The 23,908-nt window shown below is 53.8% G+C and overlaps 2 protein-coding genes across 3 annotated transcripts in view; one reads left to right on the top strand and one right to left on the bottom strand.

Moving 5' to 3' along the window:
- Positions 1–6,373, top strand: part of RNF169 (ring finger protein 169) — a 32,076-nt gene extending 25,703 nt beyond the window's left edge. For both annotated transcript variants that reach the window (XM_076328543.1, XM_076328544.1), the window contains exon 6: positions 298–6,373. In XM_076328543.1, the coding sequence (XP_076184658.1) occupies positions 298–1,509 (1,212 nt within the window). In that variant the 3' untranslated portion in view covers positions 1,510–6,373. The remainder of the gene's footprint in view (positions 1–297) is intronic.
- Positions 6,374–6,780: 407 nt separating this feature from the next.
- Positions 6,781–23,658, bottom strand: XRRA1 (X-ray radiation resistance associated 1). Its single transcript, XM_076328545.1, is given in 17 exon segments — positions 6,781–7,623; positions 8,458–8,563; positions 9,142–9,254; positions 9,914–10,079; positions 10,648–10,908; positions 12,318–12,436; positions 13,154–13,247; positions 14,286–14,402; positions 15,183–15,223; positions 16,240–16,499; positions 17,566–17,664; positions 18,296–18,483; positions 20,013–20,110; positions 20,790–20,862; positions 21,975–22,046; positions 22,322–22,476; positions 23,539–23,658. Coding segments are annotated over 17 exon segments (2,313 nt in total). The 5' UTR covers positions 23,648–23,658; the 3' UTR covers positions 6,781–7,381.
- Between the last annotated feature and the right edge of the window lie 250 nt (positions 23,659–23,908).

The following is a 23,908-nucleotide window of genomic DNA, read 5'->3' as shown; positions in this document are numbered from 1 at the left end:
AGAGTGGTTGCCCCTTGCCCTGTCCCAGCAGCAAGAACAGCTCTTACACTGAAATAAATTTGAGGCCCAGATCGTGCTGGACCCCAGTGTCCCCTGCTTATGTTATAGATCAGCCATGAAATGTGCCGTGACCGGCAGAGGCTGCCACGGCTGTTCCAGAGAGCTCTCCAGCTGGTCCGCTGCAGGAGCTGAGCGTGGTAGCCTCACGTTCTCCTGTTCTCCTGTTCTCCTCTCGCATGCTTGTCCGTATTCTTCTCAGTTGACAATCTTTTTGAGCTGTGGTGCCTTGCCTTGCAGGTGCCATCCGTCACCAGCACGTCGACGCCGCTGGTTGGAGTTTTGTCATCCACCCAAAACAACCGCTGCCTCTCCGCCCCAGACCTGACAGCAGAGAAACGCCTGGTTCTCAACCCCGTTTCGTCCCTCTCGGCCCTGCACAAGCCAGAGCGATCCATCAGCCCCGAGAGCAATGACAGCATCTCGGAAGAGCTCAACCACTTTAAGCCTATCGTCTGCTCCCCGTGTACTCCTCCAAAGAGGCTTCCTGACGGCAGAGTCCTGAGCCCTCTCATTATCAAGTCCACCCCGAGAAACCTGAACCGGAGTCTGCAGAAGCCGACCACCTACGAGGCCAGTCCTAGAATACTGAAAAAATGGGAGCAGATATTTCAGGAGCGCCAGATCAAAAAGACTCTCTCTAAAGCGACCCTTACGTCCTTGGCTTCGGAGCCCGGGGAAGACGTTATAGTTCCTGACATCACCAACTCCAGCAGCTGCACTAAAGAGCAGCCGCAAGTGCAGGATGATCACCTTCCACCTGACACAACAGGAGACCCTCGCCCCGAGCTGGATTTCTTTCCTTCCATCAGTGAAACGAAGCTGGGAAGAGGGAGTGAGAAGAACAGAGATTCACAGGCCTTTACAACAGACGACAGCGCTGCTGAACCAGATGCGAGGTCAAATGTAACCTCCCTAAACACACGAGTGTCCGAAGTCCCTGACCTAAAAGTGAACACGTTCACGGACAAATCCTGTCTTAGTCTTGGCCCGAAAATGCTGAGCAGAAGACTCATGGGCGTCAGCGCATCGCTCCCAGACAACAGCACACTAGGAGTCCCCGTCAAGCCATCGGGAAAAAAGCAGTTGAAATACCTGAACAACAGCGAATTGATCAACGTGCAGAACAGCACCTGCAATTCCGTTGAGAACATCATCGGGGAACAGCCCCCGACGCTGAGACGGGGCCGGAAGAGACGCTGCAAAACGAAGCACTTGGAGCACAACGGCTCTGTCAAAAGACTGAGGCACGCGGCAGGGGAGGTGGGCTTGCCTCCGGAGGATCGCTTGGTACGGGAGATGGAGCAGAAGCTCCAGCAAGAGGAGGAGGACAGGAGGTTGGCCCTGCATCTGCAGCGGATTTTCGACAGCGAGAATAGGACAGTGGATAGGCGGAAAGTCAGAGTCGATCGGTATCTGCTGCGGTCGAAGAGCACTCTGGGTGCTAAGTAGCACTGGTGGACGATGTTGCCTTTCTAGAGGACGATGAGGTTTATCAGATTATCTTATAGGAAAACTATTTTTTGTCATACTTCCACCCACAACAATTGTTTTTTCATTTTGGTGGTAAGACATTTGTAGGTCCAGTTCAGAGAGAAGCCAGAGTCCTTTCAGATTAACAAAAAAAAAAAAAGAGAAAAAAATCCTCCAGCTTTCTGGTCCATTGGTCTGAAGGAAGTGTCCGTCGTCCCCGTGAATACACTGCAACGCCTCTACGTGCAGTTGGTGACATTTGGGTTCCCCAGCTGGGAGGGTTGTGTGAGCAGTACGTGGGGTACGGGATAAGGACCTCGTCCGTTCCTTGCCTTGCCGCTTCAATATGCCAAGAGAAATCAGAGCTCTACTCACGGAAAGTAGGCTTTTTCTGTTCTAGAGACAGTCTTCTCCTCTCTGTCTGCCCCGTTTTCTTCCTTACGCTGCAGCTGGCTGTGGTGGTCAGACTGTTACCGATGTCAGCGTGTTCGACTGACCTGACTTGAGGGCTGTTGGGGAGGGAGGCTGATCCGTGTTCCTGCTAGGAAGTACCAAACAGATCCACCCGTAGTACTTGTAAATGAATGTATCTCGCTGTCTGCACCAGCAGTACAGATCATAGGTTACTTTCTTTAAGTAGAAAGCCAAACGCAGTGAAGAAAGACATAAAATAAGGATTTTACTGAAAAGCCTCGTAGGAACTTGTACATTCATGTTAGTGACGCAGCAGAGAGCTCGGGTAGAGCAGGTGGGAGCCGTGCTCTGGGGGCTGTGACCCGGGGAGCAAACGCAGCTTTTCTCCCGGTCCCTGCCTCTTCCGAGGCCGGAGGGTTTCATGTTCTTCCCACTAACATGGAAATCCAGAGCTGGCCGGGATTTCGGGAAGGACGTTCTCCTTGCTGACACGTACCCTGCAGGTTCTTGCTCAGTTGAGAGATCTCTCAGCACACCCAAGACCTGTCCTTGCATGTCCAAGAGCGGCCCGAGGAGGCATCCCGAGGTGTCTGACGCATCGCCCTCCTCTCCCAGACACCCGATGGGTTGGCGGTAGAGCTGGGAGAGGAGCCCAGCCCTCCCGGCCCGCGGGCACACAGGCGCGGGTGCTCGGGGCGATGCAAGCCTGCCCTGCCCCTGCTCCAAGCTGGCTGTCTTCAGGTTCGAACCACTAAGAAAGCTCAGGTGAGCGACGCACTAAAAATTTCCACTTAAAGGCATGAAGTCGGGCACGGCAGGCTGGCTCGGAGCCTGGGCTTGGTGGCGCGTGTGTTGTCTGCCCAGATGTGGCCTTCAGTGGCAGCCCACCCTCTGGGCTCTTGGCGTTTCTAACGCCCTTCCCCATCACCCATTAACAGCACAATAATTTTCGCTGATTATTTCCAGTAATCGGGCTCAAAAAACATCAGCTCAACTTGATACTTGAAAGCTGCCTTGCAGAGTATTCACTGGGGACCCTCGGTGCCCGCAGGGACCTTCGTCCAGGGCGGAGGCTGCGGCGTTAACGATCTTGCTGACCCGTGTGCCAGGTGACGAGGGGTATTTTCAGGATGGAACTGAAGCACGGTGCTGGGGCAAACCTTACCGTGACCCATGGCGTGAAGGGAGGACAGCCAATGCATTTAAACAGATGGATCTGATCTAAGAGAACGGTCGTTGCCCAATTTCCTCTATCTAAAAAAATGGTTGAATTTCTCCCTCCGTCTTAAATGGTCAAAAAAAAACGGGAACTGGTTTTCTTTTTCTCTCCCGGCATACTTGCGTAACTGCAAGGACCCTGGCGCTTTTTTCCTAATTGAACTGGATTTTTTTTTTTAAAAAAGAAATCTTATATTTTAATGGATAAAATTTATATATTTTAAATACTATATTTCAACAGATTGACACTTTTGTTTTGAGAAATCTTATAGCAATGATTCCGTAATATATATCTCTCTATCTCTGTATCTCCTTAACACACAAACTACTGGATGTTTAAAGTCGTACCTAGGGCCGGCTAGACCTGGCCTGCTCTGCCTACCCGCTGCGGCTCGTGGGCCATGGCTTTCCGTGCCCTCCCACGCGCCGCAGCCTCGTTAGGTGCGGATTGAAGCAGGCGCTTTTGACCCAAACCGAATCCTGCTCCTGTACCCAGCCGTGAATTGGAAGGAAATTAAATAATTAGAGCCTTGACCGGACCCAGAAGAGCAGCGCAGGGAGAAGTAGCGATGGCCTGGATCTGCCCTTTGCAGTGAAATAAGCTCAGGAGGGAAACCCACAGCTTTTACTCCGAATTCATGCTGTTTTTTCCCAACATTTTGAGCTAAAGCATGCACTTCTCAAGCGCATCTGGATTTCTAATTATTTTTACAGACCCCCTTCTCCCTGCCCCTTCCCCACGGTTAATCCCTTGAGCCCGGATCAAACGTCCCGAAACGGTTTCCTTCTTTCTCGCGACGCTTGTGTGGGTTTCATCCAGGCTTGGGCTGCCGGGCGCTCTCTGAGCAAGCCTACACCACAAAAAACTAGATTTACACGCTGAATGTATCCTTTCTTTCCCCTCTTAAAATAGATTTCGCAGTCCAACGCACCAGGCCAGTGTCTTAAATACCTTCTTTTTAAAAGATTACATAAATATTTAGGGGGTTTGTGTGTTAATTTCCTCTTTCTAAATCCGAGCTGGGCGGAAGTGCGGGAGGCAACGCCTGAGCTGGAGCTTGTCCCCAGGCAAAAGGAGCTTAATGGGACCCCTCGCGCCCCCGGCTTCCCAAACCTCGCCTTCGCTGGGCAGCCGGCTCCCCCCGAAAGAGAGAGCCCGCGTCCCGGCAGCGCCGCTCGGCTCCCTAAGCATCACGCACGGTCCACTGCATCCGCATTGAAGGAGACCTTTGGACGTGACGTCGCAATCGTGTCATGGAAGGGTTGCAGTCGCAGCAGCTTTCAGTAAAGCATCAGGGTGGGATCGATCTTTTCTCGTGAGGTTGTGTGCCCGCAGGTTTTCAGTCCGATGAAGCTGCTGGCTGCATTTCTACGTTCGCTTCTCCATCTCGTTGCTTAAGGACTGGGAGAAACATGGGTCGTTTTCCAGCCGGCTCGCCTAGACCCTCTCGCCTTCTTCCTGAGCCAGCGAGAGCGCGACTGCCCTCGGCTGAAATCCACCCGAGGCGGTGTCGGGTTCGAGACTTGAGGCGATGGGAAGCTAGGATGATGTTTTATTAATTTAACACTCTGTAAGTTTGTGTAAGCTTGCACAAAAGATAATTGTATATAATTACACTTAAAAGAGCAGGAATTCCCAGCCTCCACCCTTTAAAGGTCGGGCATGACGCTACCTTTGCCACAAATGATGCCAGCTGAGAAGTCAAATACCTCTTGCTGAACGGTGGATGCAGCACAAGATCTGCAGAGGCTCTAAGATGAAACCAAGTATTTACTTACACTTACATGAAAGTCGTTTCTAACCCTCCTCCTTTCTGCAGCCACCTCCTCTCCGGGATGATGGCAGTCCTTGCCGGCTGTGGGACGGCGCAGGCGTGCGAGCATCCTCCCAAAATGTGAAGCTGTCTTCTCTTGCGAGGAAAAAAAAAACCAAAACAACCCAGGTCAAGAGATTGCGCTGCGGGTAGCGCTGGAGGGGCTGGGGTTGGTTTGACGACAGAAGGACCGTGTCTGCCAAAGATGCCACCGACTCCAGAAAGTCGCTTTCTGACCCTCCGGAGCTCTCTGCCCGGGAAAAGCCGTACGGAGAGGTCCGTGTTTGGAGTCAGTGAGATCAGATAAATGAAGGAAAAGTGCCAAAAGAAGGGATCGTGCCAGATGATTGTATAATGTTGTTCTATATTGTCAGTATTTTTCTTCAAATGCTATTGTACATGCAGTAGTCATGAAGTGTAGCTTGAACAAGCGCTTCTTTGTATTTTCTCAATGAAAGCAAAGGGGGAGGTTGAAGCCTTAAAGACTATCACTGATTTTTAAAACAAGCCTTTAGCAATGCTCCGAGGACAGGGCCCCAGGGCTCCGCCTGGACCCTCCAACAGCCCCGTGCCATCTCCCAGTCGTCTGGCGAAAGGTTGACAAGGAGCTTGTCCCGTGCGCGGGGGGGGGGGAAGCGTTTCACGAAAACCCGGCCCCTCTCGCCCCTTGGGGGACCCGAGACGAAAACTAACGGCCGACGGCCTCGCCTGGCACCGTGATGGAGACCCGCAGCACGTCCCCGCGGATGGCAGCTGGGTGGAACTGGGACGTGACGCCGGTTTGAACTACAGCGCGGAAGCTGGGATCATCCCCACGTGTCGCACGCATCGGACACAAACCTTTCTCTTCCCCGTGTCCAAAACACCGTGAAGCATCAGCTCTAGAATTAGCTCTTCACTATGCAAACAGAAAAACCTTCAGCTGGTTACAAAGGGGGGGGGTGTACGCCTGGGTTCCTTGGTGTTTACTGTCAAACTGTTTAAAACAAATCTAGATGTTGCTACACTTTTTTTCTGATAATGCTTTAAATCGTTGTGCTTTCGTGTTCTCCTCAGCTTGCCAGCGGAGCACCGGGGCGGTAAAAGACTACGGTCATTTTGGGTCTCAGCTGAACCACCGTGGCTTCATCCGAATGTTTTTAAAAAGCGATGGAAGTTACTGAAGGACTGTTGACTTGCATGTGTAAAATGTGTGGGTAAAATGACATGCAGGCGTCTGTCATGTTGTGGCTTCTGTTATTTGGAACAGAGTAAATCCTGCTTGTGAAAAAATTGTCACAAACCAGAAATATGCCAACTGCGTACAAATAACGTGTACATTTTAACAGCAGCGAGGACTTTAACTGCAGGACAAAGGCCGAGGTTAAAACAGAATAAAACCAGGTTCTGACAGTGAACTACCTGTTTCTGCTGAAGTTGCTGCGCTTGGAAACAAGCAGGATCCTACTGGTGCCTGTCCCGAACGGGTTACGGTTGCCCCTGGCTGAATGAGGTTGTTCACTAACGTTTTGCCGGGGGGGGTGGGGGAGAAAAGAGGTGAAAGCGAGTATACTGAGATATTTTTCATGTAGGTAAGCGGCCAGTGGGAAGTGAGCATCCTCCATCGCTCCCCATCGCTTGTCCCAACCCCTCCGGTGGCACTGACGCAGCTGGTTTTTAGGGGAGCCAGACACGGCGATGGATTCGGGGCTTTAATAACTCTTTTTGTGCCCAGCTCGGCTCCCTGAGCACGCTCGGGTCCGGCTGGTCAGGCACGTACCTGCGGCGGGCTGGGGCTCCGTGCTCAGGGCTGCCGCGAGCAGCGCTGGCAGCACTGCCCCGGCCTGAGACGGATTTTCCCCAGCACTTGGCTGCGGGACAGACCGATGCTGGAACAGCGGGCGAGAGCCGAGAGAACCGGGGAGCTGGTATTCGCTTGCCGCTCCGTTAATGGTGGCGGTGTTGCTGCTCGCCCACGAGCCCTCCTCATACGACCCGTTGGTCAAGCGCAGGCAGAGCCCCATGGCGAGCCGTGCTCATCATGGGACGGGGCGGTCACAGCGCTCTCCGCCCTGTTCACCGCTGGCCAAAACCTCCCTGCAATGCCCAGAGGGCGCAGCAGTTTTTCTTACAAGTCGGTTTTTGCGCAGGGGTGGGTGAGCACACACCTTATTTTCCAGGAACGGCAGAGCACAACAGTGAGCAGACACGGTTTTCATGTGCTGTCACGACAGCGCTGCGGCTGTGTCGGTGCTTTCAAGCTGGAAGTCGCTGCCTGAAAGCCTGAGATGAATCTTGTCACCGCACTGGATTTTCCAACCTCGGGAGGGGAAAAACGGCTCCAAACAAGTTACAAAATAACGTACATTTTATCCAAGAGGACCAAGGTGTGGGGTGCTTTATTCAACCCCGGGCTATACTGCGGACTAAACTTCGGGCACCTTCTTGGCCATTCTTTTCCCCGGCAGCTGTAGCTGTTCGGGGCTCCCCTGCTTGGACGCTGCCTCTGCGAGAAGGGCTTTTACCACCTGCGCCTCATCCGACGGCTTGGCCTTCCCCTCGCCGACAGTTGCAGGGGGGATCTCGAACACCTCCTGGAATTCCCCCATCAGCCTCCGTGCCTCCCGGTACACCTTGGGGCTGGATTTCTTCTCTCGCAAAACAGATGCTGGAAAAGGCCAGGGGTGCGAGCGGAGCGATGGGACGGCTCCTTGGCTGCAATATTTGATCTTCCCTCCCACGCCTCCGCCCGCCAGCGGCCCCAGCCCTCCTGGCCCCGCAGCACGGGGCACGTCACCGTGCCGGGACACAAAGGCGGCTGCTGGGATCCAGCTCTATCCTGGTGCCCACACGAAACACGGGAGCCCCAAAAGCAAAGGCACCGGTGGTCCTGAGTAACTCAAGAGTGAAGACAGATGTTCTGGGTTCAAGCCCGGGCAGTGGCTCTTGCTGTAGCCTGCAAAAAGTGCCTTCAATCCTTGCCTCTCTTTCCTCCTCTCTTCCCCGGCCGGTGCAGGGAAAAGAGGCAGCACCGGGGAGCAGCCAGGTCCTGCTTGCACTGGCAGTTCAGGATTGTACCACCATCGGGGCTGGGATGGAGATAAAACATGGCCAGTGCTCAGAGACCCGAGTCCTGCTTCATCTCGGGAGCAAAACCGCTTTTGTTCTAAGGCCGTTCTCCCGCCAGCTGGGTTTGGGGTGGGGTTAATCCAGCTGCGGATCCAAGGGACCCCAGCAGCGTCTGCGTTGCGTTCACCCCTCTGTTAACCAGTAGGCAGAGCATCGGGGTCCGACCTCGTGGTGGGCTGAGGGCGTTCAGCCGGCGAAGCCCCTGTCCTCTCCGCAGGGACGTGGGGGGAGGCTGCTGCAATGGGAGGGACCCTCCGTTCCCGACTCAGCCGCACCCCAGGACCCCGCCAGCTCAGGGACACCTTTATGTTCAGATCCTGCCCCTGCCTCTGCGGTGCCGTCAACAGGAGAGACTGGGAATGCAGGAACATACCCAAGGGGACTTCAGTGATGGTCGAGGTGTTTCTCATGGCCGTCAGGATTCCCTCCAGGACCTCCGCTCTTGTCTTTCGGGCGGGAGGGCCGGGCATCCTCCCATGCTGCAAGGAAGACCAGGAGGCTGCGGCGTGCCTCCCCTCCACCTTCCAGGCTGATGATCTTCCACCTCCTTTTCCTGCCCCCTCTCCTAAACTAACATGGGCCCGTGCTTCTGCACGAGGTAGGCGAGACGATCTCTTCTTTTTGGACCAAGCCGGTCTGGTTTAGACACCAACTTAAGATTATTGAGCAACACCGGATCAGCTTTCCGCAACCCCAGAGCAGCGGAGTGGATTCAGAGACTGTAATTCTACCACGACCCAGCTCGGAGGCCGTTTCCTCTGCCTCCCTTGGGACAGGGCTGGCTTTCTCCGAGGGGTTGGTGACAAGCGGTTCCCCCCGCGCTGCCCGGGGGCTAGCACGGCTCTTGGCCGTTTATCAGCCCCCAGCGTACCCATCCCGGCAGGTCGGTTCCCATGGGGGCTGCGTGCACCACGCCACGAGGGAGAGAGAACAGGGAGGTGCTGGGATCAGGAACTGGGGCCAAGCCCACACTCGGGGCTCTCGGCATCCATCCAAACACGTGGGTTGATCCAGATACAGACGCAACCCTTCTCCCTTCAGAGCTTTGTCTCTTTACCTTTTTCCGAGGCACGTAGGGCTTCTGTACGCTGTCCAGTCGTGGCTTTGTGTCCCGATAAACCAGGGGGTGTTTCAGGATGTAGTGCAGTGCCTGCACGTTCTTCTGTATCCCTGTGAACCAGAGGGAAGATGGAACAACAAAAGCCTTTGCTGCTTTGAGGCTGGTGAGGCCGCACCTCGAATACTGTGTTCAGTTTTGGGCCCCTCACTACAAGAAGGACGTGGAGGTGCTGGAGCGTGTCCAGAGAAGGGCAACGAGGCTGGTGAGGGGTCTGGAGAACAAGTCTGCTGAGGAGCGGCTGAGGGAACTGGGGTTGTTTAGCCTGGAGAAGAGGAGGCTGAGGGGAGACCTCATCGCTCTCTACAACTCCCTGAAAGGAGGTTGTAGCGAGGTGGGGTCGGTCTCTTCTCCCAAGTAACAAGCGACAGGACGAGAGGAAACAGCCTCAAGTTGCGCCAGGGGAGGTTTAGATTGGACGTGAGGAAAAATGTCTTTACTGAAAGAGTGGTGAAACATTGGAACAGTCTGCCCAGGGAAGTGGTGGAGTCCCCATCCCTGGAGGTATTTAAAAGACGTGTAGATGCGGCGCTTAGGGACATGGTTTAGTGGGCATGGTGGTGTTGGGTCGACGGTTGGACTCGATGATCTTAGAGGTCTTTTCCAACCTTAATGATTCTATGATTCTATGATTCTTTCCTGGCCAGAGTGGACCATACTGATCATGAACCTGCCAAGGCTTTTCTGAGCAAAAGCCTTCTGCTATCCTCACCGACTGGCTCGATAAAACCTGGGTCCGTGTCTCCACCGAGCAGCTCCTCGTAGCCTTTGTATCGCTCTGGAACCACCTGGGAGCCTCCTTCCCGCCTCTGCTCGCTCCCCTTCTCCAGCCTGTCCCCTGCCACGGGTCTCAGCAGGGGTCTGGACACATCCTCCACCTCAAAGCAGCAAAATAAAGGAATTCGCAGTGGCCCTTTCTTACCAGTCAAGCTGATGGAGTCAGCCAGAGCCTGTCCTGCTGTGGACAGAGGTCTCTCCTGGTGGCACTGAGCCACGCAGCCACCATTTTATCCCATCTCTGCTCCGTGGGACTGAGCACAGAGGAGAGAGGCACCATCCCCATCCCAGTGCAGACTTTTTTTTCCCTGATAATCCCAAGATTTTCAGGGAAATCAAGTCAAAAAGCTGCCCTGGTGAGCTCTAGGAGGGAGTTTTCCAGCAGATGCCGCAGGGACGATGCTGGACTTAGGAGCTCCTGCAGCTAGGGCTACCCACCAAGCCAGCACAGCCCCACACCACCCTGCAAAATAGGCCACCAGCTCTTGTTCTTGGTCACAACACTGCATTTATGCTTCTTTCTAGTGCTTCCTTCCTTCAATCCCTTGCAATCAAAGGAGGGTTATAACCACTGGTGCCCACAGTTCATTCACTTAGGAAACGAAGATCCATCTACGGACCATTTCTGGACAAGCCCTGCAGTCCTGAACACTTACAGCCCGGCCTCACCTGCGTCATGAAGAAGGATGCAACGTCCTCCTCGGCTGAGCCAGGAGGAGGCCTGGAGTCACCTTCCCCTTCCCCCAGTGCCGTCCGCCGGTTGCCGGCTGGGGTCACGGAGCTGACGGGGGGCAGCGGCTGGGCCGGACTCGGAGGTGCAGCATCTCTCGCAGCCTCCACTGCAGCTGGGAGCTGTTTCCACACAAAGGTCTCGGCAGGAGCTTTCAGCATCAGCGGCTTCTTCGTGACTTTGGGGAGATGCGACGTGACCTGGGGGGAGACAACGGACGTCCACGCACACTGCCACAAGTGTCAGCGTGGGGTCGGGTCCGGCAGCTGGAGGCTGGTCCTTATGGGACAGGGAGTACCAGGGTGTATTGGGTTTGCGTGGCAAGGTTTTGGTAGCGGGGGGGCTACAGGGGTGGCTTCCGTGAGAAGCTGCTGGAAGTTTCCCCCATGCCCGACAGAGCCAACGCCACCCGGCTCCAAGATGGACCCACTGCTGGCCAAGGCCAAACCCATCAGCGATGGTGGTAGCACCTCTGGGACGATGTATTTAAGAAGGGGGGGAAAAAAACGCACAACAGCAACTGCAGCGGGAGAGGGGAGTGAGAATACGTGAGAGAAACAACTCTGCAGACACCAAGGCCAGTGAAGAAGGAGGGGGAGGAGGTGCTCCAGGCGCCGGAGCAGAGATTCCCCCACAGCCTGTGGTGAAGACCTTGGTGAGGCAGGCTGTCCCCCTGCAGCCCGTGGAGGTCCACGGTGGAGCAGATATCCACCTGCAGCCCGCGGAGGACCCCATGCCGGAGCGGGTGGATGCCCGAAGGAGGCTGTGACCCCGTGGGAAGCCCGTGCTGGAGCAGGCTCCTGGCAGGACCTGTGGCCCCGTGGAGAGAGGAGCCCACGCTGGAGCAGGAGAAGAGTGTGAGGAGTCCTCCCCCTGAGGAGGAAGGAGCAGCAGAGACAATGTGTGATGAACTGACCACAACCCCCATTCCCCGTCCCCCTGTGCCGCTGGAGGGGAGGAGGTAGAGAAGATCAGGAGTGAAGTTAAGCCCGGGAAGAAGGGAGGGGGTGGGGGGAAGGTGTTTTTAAGATTTGGTTTTATTTCTCATTACCCTACTTTGATTTGACTGGTAATAAATTACACTGATTTCCCCAAGTCAAGTCCGTTTTGCCCGTGACGGTAATTGCTGAGTGATCCCCCTGTCCTTATCTCGACCCACGAGCCTTTCATTCTATTTTCCCTACCCTGCGCAGCTGAGGAGGGGAGTGATAGAGCGGCTTTGGTGGGCACCTGGCCTCCAGCCAGGGTCAACCCACCACACAGGGCAACCCCAGCTCCAGGGACACCCTGGCAGCAGCTTCAGTCCCATAGGATCCCTCAGCCAAAGCCGATGGGCAGGACCCAAAAACCCAGCGACAAACCCTGCCTGGAACAGCAATAAGGGGGTGGTTGGACTCCCCAGCCTCATCCTGAGCAAAATACCTCCAAATCCTTCCCACCCTTCCCTCCATCCTTCCAACCCCGCTGGGATCCGTGTGTCCCACCAGCTCTTTCTCTGTTCCCCAGCAAGTCGGTTCCTGGGCAATCCTGCCCTGAATATTGCAGCAAGGGTTTCATCCCTGCCTTAGGCAGGAAAAAACCCGTGCTCCAGAGGCGTGTCCCTCCTTACCTTGCGGCTGGCTTTGAGAGGGATGGGGAAGTGCCACCTCTCCACGGCTAGGCTCTTCTGTCGGAAAAGTTTAATTCCCAGATCGTGCCGGAGGAGCCGGGTCAGCAGAGGTGGCTGCCCTGGAGGAGCAGAGGTTCACCAGAGCTGCAGGCAGCTGGCGGAGAGCTCACGCCCTGCTCCCTCACTGGCAGCACACTCTGGCCTGCGCCAGCTAACCCCAGGCTCAGCTCAGGGACCAGAGTAGAAGCCACCCAGTTTTGTAGGGAGATGCTTTAGCCCTAAGGACATACATCGGACTGGGCTACTTGCCACCAAGGCCAGAGGAGCATCCCTGACCTGTTTTATTAACTAGCCTTCACGTAGCTCGTGCAGGGGGTAGCACCATTGCAACATTTCACCAGCATCCTCCTGGCTACCTTCAAGTGCTGCTTATCAAGATCGTGGGCACGTTCGGGGTTTATCCCCCCCTGCGCAGAAAGCTGCTGCAGGAGGAAACCCTGGACCAGCTTCAGACAAGCCCTTTGTGGGATAAACACCATTTGGGGAGCAAAATTTAGCCTGAGACTGCACTGCCGCAGGCACGGATGGGCTGTTACGGATTTCCATGGGGCCGGGAGCAGCAGCAGGGCATTAACAGCGTTTGCAAGAGCAGCGCTTATCTGTGTCGCTCTTTAGAGAGCAGCAATGATTAAAGCACCTCCCTGAGGGCCCGGGCCAGGGCCAGCATGGCAGGAGTGTCTGAACACTGAAAGCCAACGTGGTCCCTGACCCAGAGAGCTAACCGCGAAGGAGGGACAAAGCAGGAGTCCCCCCGCGGAGCCAGGCTCATACTGTACCGCTCCGGGTGGTGGTAAGAGGGTTGTTGTGAAACGTCAGCTCCTTCAGGCACGGGAAGAAAGCCACCGGTAAGAGAGCTGTCTCATCTGTGATCTGCAAGATAAAATAGTTTACTCTTTGCTCTAAGCACTGAGTCGCGCCAGAGGCTGTAGAGCTTCATCCCAACCCTCCCACCAAAACGTGTTCCTCCGATGCGTGGGGACCCTTGCACTGGGCAAGTATGTGCAGTGGGGAGGAAGAGGAGGGAGATGGCGTCCCTTAACCAGAGACGCCCAGCAGCTCTGCTGCCTGTGATTCTGGAGGGCAGAGGCAGCGCTCCCTTCTCCCTCTTGCATGCTCCAGCCAGAGGACTGATGCCTCCAACGCTCAGAAGAGCTGCAAGGTGGAGAGGCAGGACTTTTTTCCTGCTCAGAAGAGCTGCAGTTCTTCTGAGCAGGAAAGAAGTCCTGCCTCTCCACCCTGCAGTCCAAACCACAGCCTGGCCAGGGCACAGCAGCCAGAAACCATCTCACCGACAAGGCAGCGACCTAAAACAGGGAGATGACACACAGGGAACGGCAGCAGAGCTCACTTCGCAAGTGAGCAGAGCCGCCCCATCACGTCCCAGGGGGATGCCCCTTGCTGAGTAGAGGTAACTCGGCACTGCCAGCTCACCCGGCCGGGAAGCAGTGTGAGTGAAGCCCTGGGCAGGAGCCAAAAGCACCGGGAAGAGGAGCTTAAATGTTGTTGCACGTTACTTGTCCGTTGGGGCACACTGAGAACCCGACGTGGCTCAGCGGAGAGTTATAACCTGGCACTAAAACGAGGAGACATCACCGTCCACCGGGCAGCTCCAGCAAAGGATCAGTCCGGGGTGAGGGCAATCCTTCATATATTCTCTGACGAAATCCCCGAATTTGCAGGGGTTTAGACAAGCTGGGTGCAATTCAGCTGCCTAAATAGGCATCCTGTCCCACCCGAGATCCTGGATATCTGACACATCCCCGTGGGCTGGCAGATGGACACAGCAGCCTGGGAGAGCTGCGCCCTTCTGCAGTGGCAGCTAAAGGCCAGGGTGTCTCCCGGGCCACTAATGCCAAGCTCAGGCAGCTGAACTTTTACATCTATCCGGAGCCACAGGACCCAAACCACCCTGTTGAAGGCCAGGCTGAGACGTTTCAGTTCAGGAAAGGGAGCACGACTGTCCCTGCGCGTGGAGGGAGCCAGCAGAGTCTTTGAGGCAGATGGTTCTCCCTCCCTGGTAACAACCTTAAAATGAGGAGGAAGAGTGTGAGCAGAGACACCGTTCCAGAGGCTCCAGTGGCAGAAGACACCTCCACTGGTAAGATACCACCCTCCTGAACCCAAACACAGCTATAATTTGAAAATCTTTTGGTTCAGACCCGCTTCGGAGGTTGTCTCGTGGCAGCTTGCTTTGGCCTCTGCGTTACTGTGGGAGCCCTCCAGGGAACCATGTCAAATGCACCAAACTCCATCATCCAGCACTGAAAACGTGCACAGGCCCGGGGGAAAGCGGCTGTGCTCTCGGGGAGTGTGCGTGCGCACGCACGTGTGTGTTACGCTAGAACACGCTGCGAGTGCTCAGCGTCTCTGAAGCTCTGCCCCATACTCAAGTTCGAACAAAAATCAGGGTCTTTGGCTTCAAACACCTGATTCTGAAGAGCATCATGTGGGTAAATGGGGGGGAAAAGATTACAGTGCTAAGAATGAAGGAACTCCCAGCTCCTGAGCTTCAGTCCCCACCTGAACCGCAGAACACACTTCCCTGTGCAGGGAGGGCACACAGTCACAAGCAAACAGTAACCCAGCTTTTATTTGAAAGCGATATAAGTTTAAGCTCCAGTGTCCCTTGGTTATGGGAAAATTTGCTCCTGATCTCCCTGATGAGAGACGATACTCACTGCAAGCCTTGTAGGCACCCAGAGCCCCGGCTGTACCCACGGGCTTATTGAAACTCAGCTGAGAGGCTTGGGGAAGGGAAGTTTTGGAGCTCACACCCCAAATCACAGATCAGCCAACGGTTCTTACCCGTGCTGGGTGCTCCTGAGAGCCAGAATTAAAAACGACCTCTGCAAAGAAACACAAGCAAAGTGAGGGTTTCTACACGAAGCCGAGCGCTGGGCCAGCCCCAGCCATGGCAAGGTTGGAATTACCCTGGAAAAGCAAATCAGCATCAGGCAGGATCTGGTTCAATGGCAAGACGTGCCCAAGGTGAGGGGGGGATCAGGCCCACTGTTCTGGGGCTCCAGGTGAGGTCCAGGTGAGGTCTACATCCCTCAAACACAGCAGAAACCCTGCTACTGGCCTCAGGGCAGCCAGGAGCTCCCCGCAGGTAGATTGTGGTTTGGAGTCTCGCCCGTGAGCACGAGGCCTTTCCCACATCATGCTGCTACCGCCAGACCAGCACCAGAAGTTGCACCGTTGCCTGCTCCACGAATACCTAACAACAGGGACTGCTGCAGCGAGCCAGGGGACAGGAGTGCTTGGAGGAGCCCGACCGTCTGCCTCCATCACAGCCCAATCCACACAGGAGACACCAGGCAGCCTCTGGATCCATCCCATCGCGTGGCCCAGCATGGTGTGCGCATCACGCTTCAGTAAGGACATCGAGAGGGGAGAGCTGGCCTACCCCAGGAATGCAGACCTGTGCGTGGGCTACCTACTCACACGACCTTCCTGCCCCCTGCCTGTCCAGGATCCACAGTAATCCACTTCCCACCCTGACTTTTTCCCCTATTATTTTTGCCAGTTTTCCTCCCAGCCAGCATGCAATGTCTCCTTTGGAGCAAGCTACCCTGGAGAAGTCCAGGAGAGAGAAAGGGGCACTCCTGTCTGAACCATGGGAGATGTCTGCTTTAGGGTGATTCACGTCCAGTAAGCTCCCAGTAATTATAGAGGGACTGTACAGGTTAGCCGAGATGTCTAAAATGGTCCCATGTATCCCTCCCTCATTGTTTTAATTTTGTCAAGCTGCTTCACTCACTAGTAAACATCCAGCAGATCCTCACCCTGACATAACTGAGCCCTCTCCCACTGAAACACCCCGTGGTTTCAGTGCGGGCAGGGAGAGGCAGGCGCTGCTCACCCGTCCTGTCTGGATCCCTGTCGTTCTGTAACATGACATATTCAAGCTGTCCTTTCTTCGCTTCCAGCTCTGCTGGCACCTCCGTGTTCTCCTGCTGCGGCAGCCGGGGCTGCTGCCAGAGGCTGCTCAGGGACTTGTACCACTCTGCCCTGAAGCTGTCGCCGTCCAGCGCGGGGTGGAGGAAGAACTGCCTGTTCTCTGCTTGACGCAGGTAGGGGACAGCCGAAATCCCGTTCCTGTCCAGATTCAGCTCCCTCAGGCTATTGGAAGAGGAAATGCGTGAGAAACTCCACGATTGCTATCGGTCTATGCACCCGGCCATCTGTTCGCCCCGGCGCCCGCAGGGCAGGGAGCTGGCCCTCGACCTGCCTCCTCACTGAGCTTCCCAGCAGCAGTGCGGAGGCATCCGTGACACCCGCATCTCGCTGCCCTGTTCCCCCTCCTCTCCAAACCCCAGCCACAGCCCGAGGGTCACCTAGTTCTTAGTTCACCTCTTGATGAGAATTTAACAGACAGGAGACATCCTGGCAGTTCATTAAATCACCCAGGGCTCTGACGAGCTGCGGTCCTACTGGGATCCCCTAACAATGTTCCATATTCCCATGGAAGTATAACATCACCAATGCACTTGCCCAAGGCCACAAGACAGCTTAGGGAAGAGCAGAAACCCAAACCTCCGCACTCCAGCCCTGCAGTCTGGTGCCTAAACCTCGCCCACTCCCCCTCCTCTCTCGCAAACACTGCGGGCAACGTGCAGTTTCCTCCGGGAATGTCTTGGCACAGCCAGGGCAACAAGCCAGACCCAATTCCCACCTCCAGTTTGCAGCACTGGAAGCACCAGGGGAACATCAGAAGGTCTCTGTGCTGTCCCCAAACCCAGCACAGCCCAGCTGAGGGGCACATGAGCTGCCCCCCTTCCTAGTGACTCCTCTCTAGCTGAATCACAAAAGCCCACATTAAACAGAGGGAGCCGATCCGCAGCCTTTCCTAGTGCTGCTGTGCTGAAATAATAATGAATCTGGGGCGAAGAAGGGAAAACGGAGAAAGCAACTGCCATTTCTCAAATCAGACCTGGAGATCAGCAAACACCCAGGGCAGGAGCTGAATTACCAGCCACCTGCCGGGCTTGGCCAGCTTGTGCTTTGCAGCAGGCTGTTTGCTTCCGTTCAGTCCCATTTGCAATACTAGAGAGACTAAACAGGGAAGTATCCGAGTGAATCACAAAGATTTTGGTTTTCATTTTAAGCCTGCTACTGTGCAACAGCTGATGGAGGCAGCTGCCAGCCCCCAAAAGCCAGAGCCGTCTGCTGCCAGGTGCTTCCTTACCTGCAGAGATGAGACAGACTCACAAAGACGCTCGGGTCTGACAGACGATTGTCATCCAGCGACAAGACCTCCAGAGATGGAAACCTGAAATGAGCAGAGCTGCAGATACAAAGAGGCTCATTAATAACACGCTCAAGCAAAGGCAGGTGAAAAACACATCATTTGCTGTCACCGGGGGAAGATGTATCCACTGGGAGACTGGGCTGGGGCTGTTTTCATTCTTTAAATAGAAAACCTATATCTGACCTCAAAGCAGCTAAATTGAATCAGTCCAAACGACCGTCTAGCTCAGCGTCTTATCTCCCACAAAGGCAAACGGTGGATACCTTGGCATGGCGACTGTGGCTAAGCTATACGTGAAGGGTCTAATTAACGATGAATAAATAGCATCCTACTCACGTGGCTCGGCCACCCGACAGGGTTGCTGAATCACTGTCCAGAGGTTCCTCTCTAGCTGCTGATGACAGCAGATGCCCTGGGTGATCTGGGGCTGAGCTGGGATAACACTTCCCCGTCACCCAGCACCGACCATGAGGTTATTTGATCTTCCAGTTTGCAAGGGAAGAGCTCTGCTGCCCGGACTGATAAATCCCAGGCTGCCCACCCTCGCCGTTCACCACTGCCTTGCCATCCCCACTGCTCCATCACCCTGCCTGCCTGCCCGGCGCATCCCACTGGCATGCCGGCAGCTCCCCACCAAGCCGCAGCACCACTTGCTGCGTGCACTTACTCCCACGAGCCTGCCAGGTCCGGAGGCAGAGACCGAAGCCCGTTGGCCGTCAAATTGGAAAGCCTTGGAAATTTGGTTCCCCATCACCTGGGCACGTGCCCACTGAGTCAAACCCTGAGCGGGTTACCAACAGTGCATGGGAGAAACGTGTCCTGGGGGGACAAGTTATTGTAGGAGAGATGCAGATCCTGAAGGAAACAGAAGAAACAATCCCCTGGAGCAAAGAACAATCTCTGTCGGCTTTCCCCAGGTAGATATTAAATATTTACAGGAGACGTTCAGTCACGCTACCACCCGCCCTAGAGTGATGCTGTGGGCATCTCTGACTTGCAGGGATTTCACTTGCAGCGGTGGGACTCTGCACCTTGGCAGAAGTGCTCAGGGCTGGTCCCCCACTCACACGTGTGACTCACGGGACAACAGCCAGGAGAAAGCCAGGGAGCAGACCCTGCTGGGAGCAAGGACGAGGGTTTCTAGGATACGTGAACAGGAATAGCTTTGCCGGGGCATTACAATAGGCTGCCTTTCCCCAGGAGGAGCTCAAAGCACTTTCCAAATCATTTGAATATGAATTTCCAATCAGCCTTGCCAGGGCTGATTCTCCAGGCTGTCAGCAAACAAGATCCCGGACCTTGGTCATGGATGAAGCTGGGATCCACGGGGGCATGGCAGGAAGGGGAGTTTAGGTGGGTCCCATCCCCACCTTTCGTAGCTGCTGCCAGTGACAGAGCTGCTCACACAGAGGCACACAGAGATGGACAGGATCAACCCTGGCCGCATGAGCCTTGGAAATTTGGTTCCCCATCACCTGGGCACGTGCCCACTGAGTCAAACCCTGAGTGGGTTACCAACAGTGCATGGGAGAAACATGGGAGAGCTTCATGGATTTGGGGACCTTCCAAAGCCTGCAGGCAGGAGGGAGGCCAGGATCCGAGCGTACAGAGCTGACAGCTGAGCCACCAACAATTCTTTGAATGAGACAAGAAGAAAGAAGCCTTTTAAGACAAAACTGTATATCCAGCAGCAATCAGAAACGGTGTGTACAGCAAGAGAAATCCAGGCAAGGACACCTCCTCAAAGAGAGCAAGCCTAGATAAGGTCAGTATAGCTAAGCCAGAGCCTGAGCTCTCTGTAGCAGAGACCCACTCCAAGCTGGATGGAGAGGACAACTAGAGCCATCATTCCAGGCACAGTTGCTTGTTCTTAGGATCCACTTTGTCTCTTTTTTAAGGAAAAAACAAACTGACCCCTTTGCTGTGTTAGAAAGGCAGCCCATAAGTTGGGGAAACTGCAGGCACCTATCTGGAGAGGAGAAGGATGGGACGCAGAGAGGTAGAGCACAGCGTGGAGGAGGATGGTGGTCTGCCGGGGACCACACAGCATCAGGGAGGTGAGGGATGCCACGGCTGACCGACAGACTGCAGGGAGAGGATCCTACAGCAAAGGGGGTGGCCCGTCACAGGGGAAACAAGGAGTCCTGTGGCAAGGGGCTGAGCAACGGGGATCTCTGAGGGATTGCTCTGCAGGAGGAAGCAAGATGTGAAGGTCCTTGAGGGACACAGGAGAAAGGACATCCCAGAGTCACAAGGAAGCAGGAAGAGAGAATGACCCTGCAGTTTCAGAGAACTCACACTGCAGGGACACACGCCAACGCTATGTGTAGGCTTCAGGGTGATGGTTGGGAGATGAATAAGGTCTCAGATCCCCCTCATCTTACTTCCAAATGCAGGAAGTCTCCAGGGGTCATTTTCAGATTTCTTAGTCCATTCAAGGAAAGTTCCAGTTCCTGCAGTCCTGGAAACTTCCGAAACGGCTCTGCAAGGGTGGAGAAGGAAACGCTCCAGCAAGTGAGGAACAGTAGTAACAGAACAAGCCATGTGTCACCCAGGTCTGGAGCGGACCAAAACCAGCAAGAACGAGAGCACTAGTATTATCAGCGGGCACGTTTGAAAGAAAATGCCAGCTCAGTTAGATGGTTGTCTGTACAATACATGATTCCCCAACCAGACATCTGGTTTGCTTTCATGCATTTGCTCCCACCCCAAATGGGATTATCGCTTGAAGCCGCTGATGGCACATGTAGCTTATATATTTTACTAGTTATAAACAGATTTCCTTTTCTCTTCTTCAAATTAACTGAGCCCATGACACCGGATTTGGATTCACCTCCCAGCTCTACCATTAACCTTCTGAGCCTTTGGGACAAGTCATTTCATTATTCCACGCTTCTATATATTAAATGGGGATTTTCTTTGTAAAAAGAGCTTTATTTTCTAATAATGAAACGGATACCACAGTGGCACACAATTATTGTTACAATAAAGGGACTTAGTGCAAGGATTTCAGCTCAGTAACAGGAAGGAAGCAATTCTGCAAAGAAGTGCTGCATGTGTATCTTAAACCTCTTTGTAAAGCTCTAGACCTGTGTTCAGACGAGCGTAAGCTTCCCCGGATTGAAAAGCAGCATCTATTTTTTGGTAATGCAATCCCTTACCTAGTGTCAGCGGGTTCTCAGCAGCATTTATAAAAGCAACGCAACCAAATTTCTCAAAATCATCTTCTTTAGCCTGAAAAATACAGAAGAAAATAATCATTCCGCTCCAGCCCTAAACTGATCTAAAACAACTGGATGTCTCCTTTTCTCAGAATGCCTAAATCATAGCATTTCCCATAATTAGGTCCTCCTTTGTTTTTCTGGCTATGGAGAGCACCCCTCTGAAAATATTTGTTTAATGCACAGCTGCTTCAGTGACCAACATCCAGAAGACCTGGACTAGTTGAGCCCCAAAGCAAAGCCCCCCCTGCGTCCTCACTGCTGACCTTGCTCCCCTGCGTGTGTCGCAGGGCTCCTGGGTCATCTCGTACCTACGTGTGACCCAGCAAACATAGCCACCCTACAATTTAGAATCATAGAATCATAGAATCATTGAGGTTGGAAAAGACCTCTAAGACCATCGAGTCCAACCGTTGACCCAACACCACCATGTCCACTAAACCATGCCCCTAAGTGCCTCATCTACACGTCTTTTAAATACCTCCAGGGATGGGGACTCCACCACTTCCCTGGGCAGCCTGTTCCAATGTTTCACCACTCTTTCAGTAAAGACATTTTTCCTCACGTCCAATCTAAACCTCCCCTGGCGCAACTTGAGGCCGTTTCCTCTCGTCCTATCGCTTGTTACTTGGGAGAAGAGACCGACCCCACCTCGCTACAACCTCCTTTCAGGTGGTGGTAGAGAGCGATGATAGTACATCTGTCCTTCACAGCGCCAGGAGGGAACCCTAAAAAGACACTAAAAACCTATCAGCACCTCAGCTCATTTGCAAGTTAGTCATGAACCCAAATAAAAGCCACTTCTCAAGCTGAAGTTGAACTCCTACCATAGTTGAGATAAACATCCCTAAACCCAAAGAACAGCCTTTTGCGAGGAGATGTGAGTGGGGAAGGGTCTACAACCGAAGAAGACCAAGTTAATTTGGTTATGAAGACACGATCCAAAAGTTTGTAGGACAAATCCTCCAAGCCTGTTCACAGCTGGCTGGCTCACCTTCCTGCGCAGGAAATATGCCTGCTTCTAACGTGTCTCTTCTCTGATCTCTGGACACTCATGTGCTAACGTGGTAAAGTTTTCAACTTTTAAGGCAGTTCCCTAATACTTCTTGAGTCTCTGATACTCACAGAGACCAGATTTTGGCTGCTTATGTTCACAGAGCACAGGTCAGAGGGGTTCTTCAAACAGTGGTGCTTCATCTAGGAAAAAAAAAAAAAAACCCAAACCAAACCACAAATGGTTCATCCTACAGCAATCCTGTACGTCGTGTCCTGGGACCTGGGCCCCAAAACCGGACCTCAGCTGTCCCCAGGTGAGGGGGGCACCCGGTGCCTTGGATCGTGGGAAGGGGGGAGAAGGTGGCACCGAGATGGGGAGGGAGAGGCAGCTAGAGTCCGTCCACCAGCAGGAGCTCCCCAGCTCGTCAAAGCGCTATCAGAAAGTTTAGGCAATAACAGAGGAAATCTGCACTCACCAGAAATGGCTCATCTAGGACATGGCCTTCATCATTTTCTTCCATGGAGGCAGACTCTGGGGGCTTTCTCCTCTGCTGCGCTGTCTTCCCAGTGGTCCCCTTCTCAGTCCAAGCCCTCGGGGTAGCTCTGCGTGCCAGCACCCAGCGCCCAGACCCTGGCACGACGATGGACCAAGGCAGAGGAGATGGCAAGGTGAGGACGCAACCCTCCGAATGTGCCCTTCTCAAAGCAGCTGCACTCTGCCTGGTGTTTCAGCCCGGCAGTGAAATCCATCATTTTAAAATCCCTTATACGGGGAAATACTGAAGTATAAAATGTTCAGTGACCATGAATTTAAGATAGAAACGTTAAAGCTCCAGCCAGAGCCATGGAAGAGGAGAAACACGCTACTTTATAGATGCTAATGGAGCCATAGGTTGCAGACATGGAAATGTGGACTGGAAGAGCCTTCTGGAGATCTCCAATCCAACCTCCCACCCAAAGCCGGACCATCAGCAACGTTCGATCAGTCAGTCTTGGCTTTGTCTAGCGATTCCATCACCTCCCAGGGTAACCTGGCCCAGAGCTGCACCTCCTCCCAGCGAAGAAGTTCCTCCTAACGGCCAACCTAAACCTCCCAGGGTGAAATTTTTGGCCATCTGCCACTGTTAAGAGTTTGTAGCTGTCCTTCAGGTAGCTGTAAGCCACAATCTCCCCTTGGACTCCTCTTGGCCAGATAAAAAACAAGCTCAGCACCCTCAACCTCTCCTAGAAGGTCCTGCGCTCCAGACCCCTGACCAGCCTAGTGGTCCTCTCCGCCACTTCTCAAATGTTAGAAGACATTTCTGCCATTTCTAAGCATTTCACAGATGTGACTCTCAAAGCCCAGAGAAAAAGGAGAAGCTCCAGCCCAGAACAGCTGCTGGAGAACCACACTGTGCTATCCACGTGCCTGCCTGAAGCTTCCCATCATGTAGAGGTGCCTGCTGGAGCCCTCATTTAATGGGTGCCCTAGACATCCCGCCCTCTTCATTTCAGTGAAGTTTTAAATTATTTTAAGACTTTCTGGGCACTGTTTTAAGTTCTGTTATCAACTGTTATCTGTGTTATCAGCTGTGATGCTGATAAAAGAAACCACAGCCGAATGTACCCTCTATCTAGCCCAACAACAGGGTGGATGGTGGACCTGCCCCTATGGACACGACATTATTCTGCAGGGAGACTTCACCAGCAGCACTCGAAGAAGTGTCACCTTCTTTGCTTGTGCACAAGATGTTCCTGGCAGGGAAGCAGTTAGTTGCATAGTTGCTTCCATCACCCATTTTATACAGTCTTGTCATAGCCATCTTGCCTGCAGCATTACTGGGGAGAGTGGGAAAGAAATAAATGGGTTAAAATTTTCACTGGCTCTAACATTAGAATCATAGAATCATTGAGGTTGGAAAAGACCTCTAAGATCATTGAGTCCAACCGTCAACCCAACACCACCATGCCCACTAAACCATGTCCCTCAGCGCCTCATCTACACGTCTTTTAAATACCTCCAGGGATGGGGACTCCACCACTTCCCTGGGCAGCCTGTTCCAATGTTTCACCACTCTTTCAGT

This window comes from Aptenodytes patagonicus, chromosome 1 (assembly GCF_965638725.1).
Source record: "Aptenodytes patagonicus chromosome 1, bAptPat1.pri.cur, whole genome shotgun sequence".
Classification (NCBI taxonomy): Eukaryota; Metazoa; Chordata; class Aves; order Sphenisciformes; family Spheniscidae; genus Aptenodytes; species Aptenodytes patagonicus.
The sequence above is the reverse complement of the archived record's forward strand: the minus strand, read 5'-3'. Positions and strand labels throughout refer to the sequence as shown.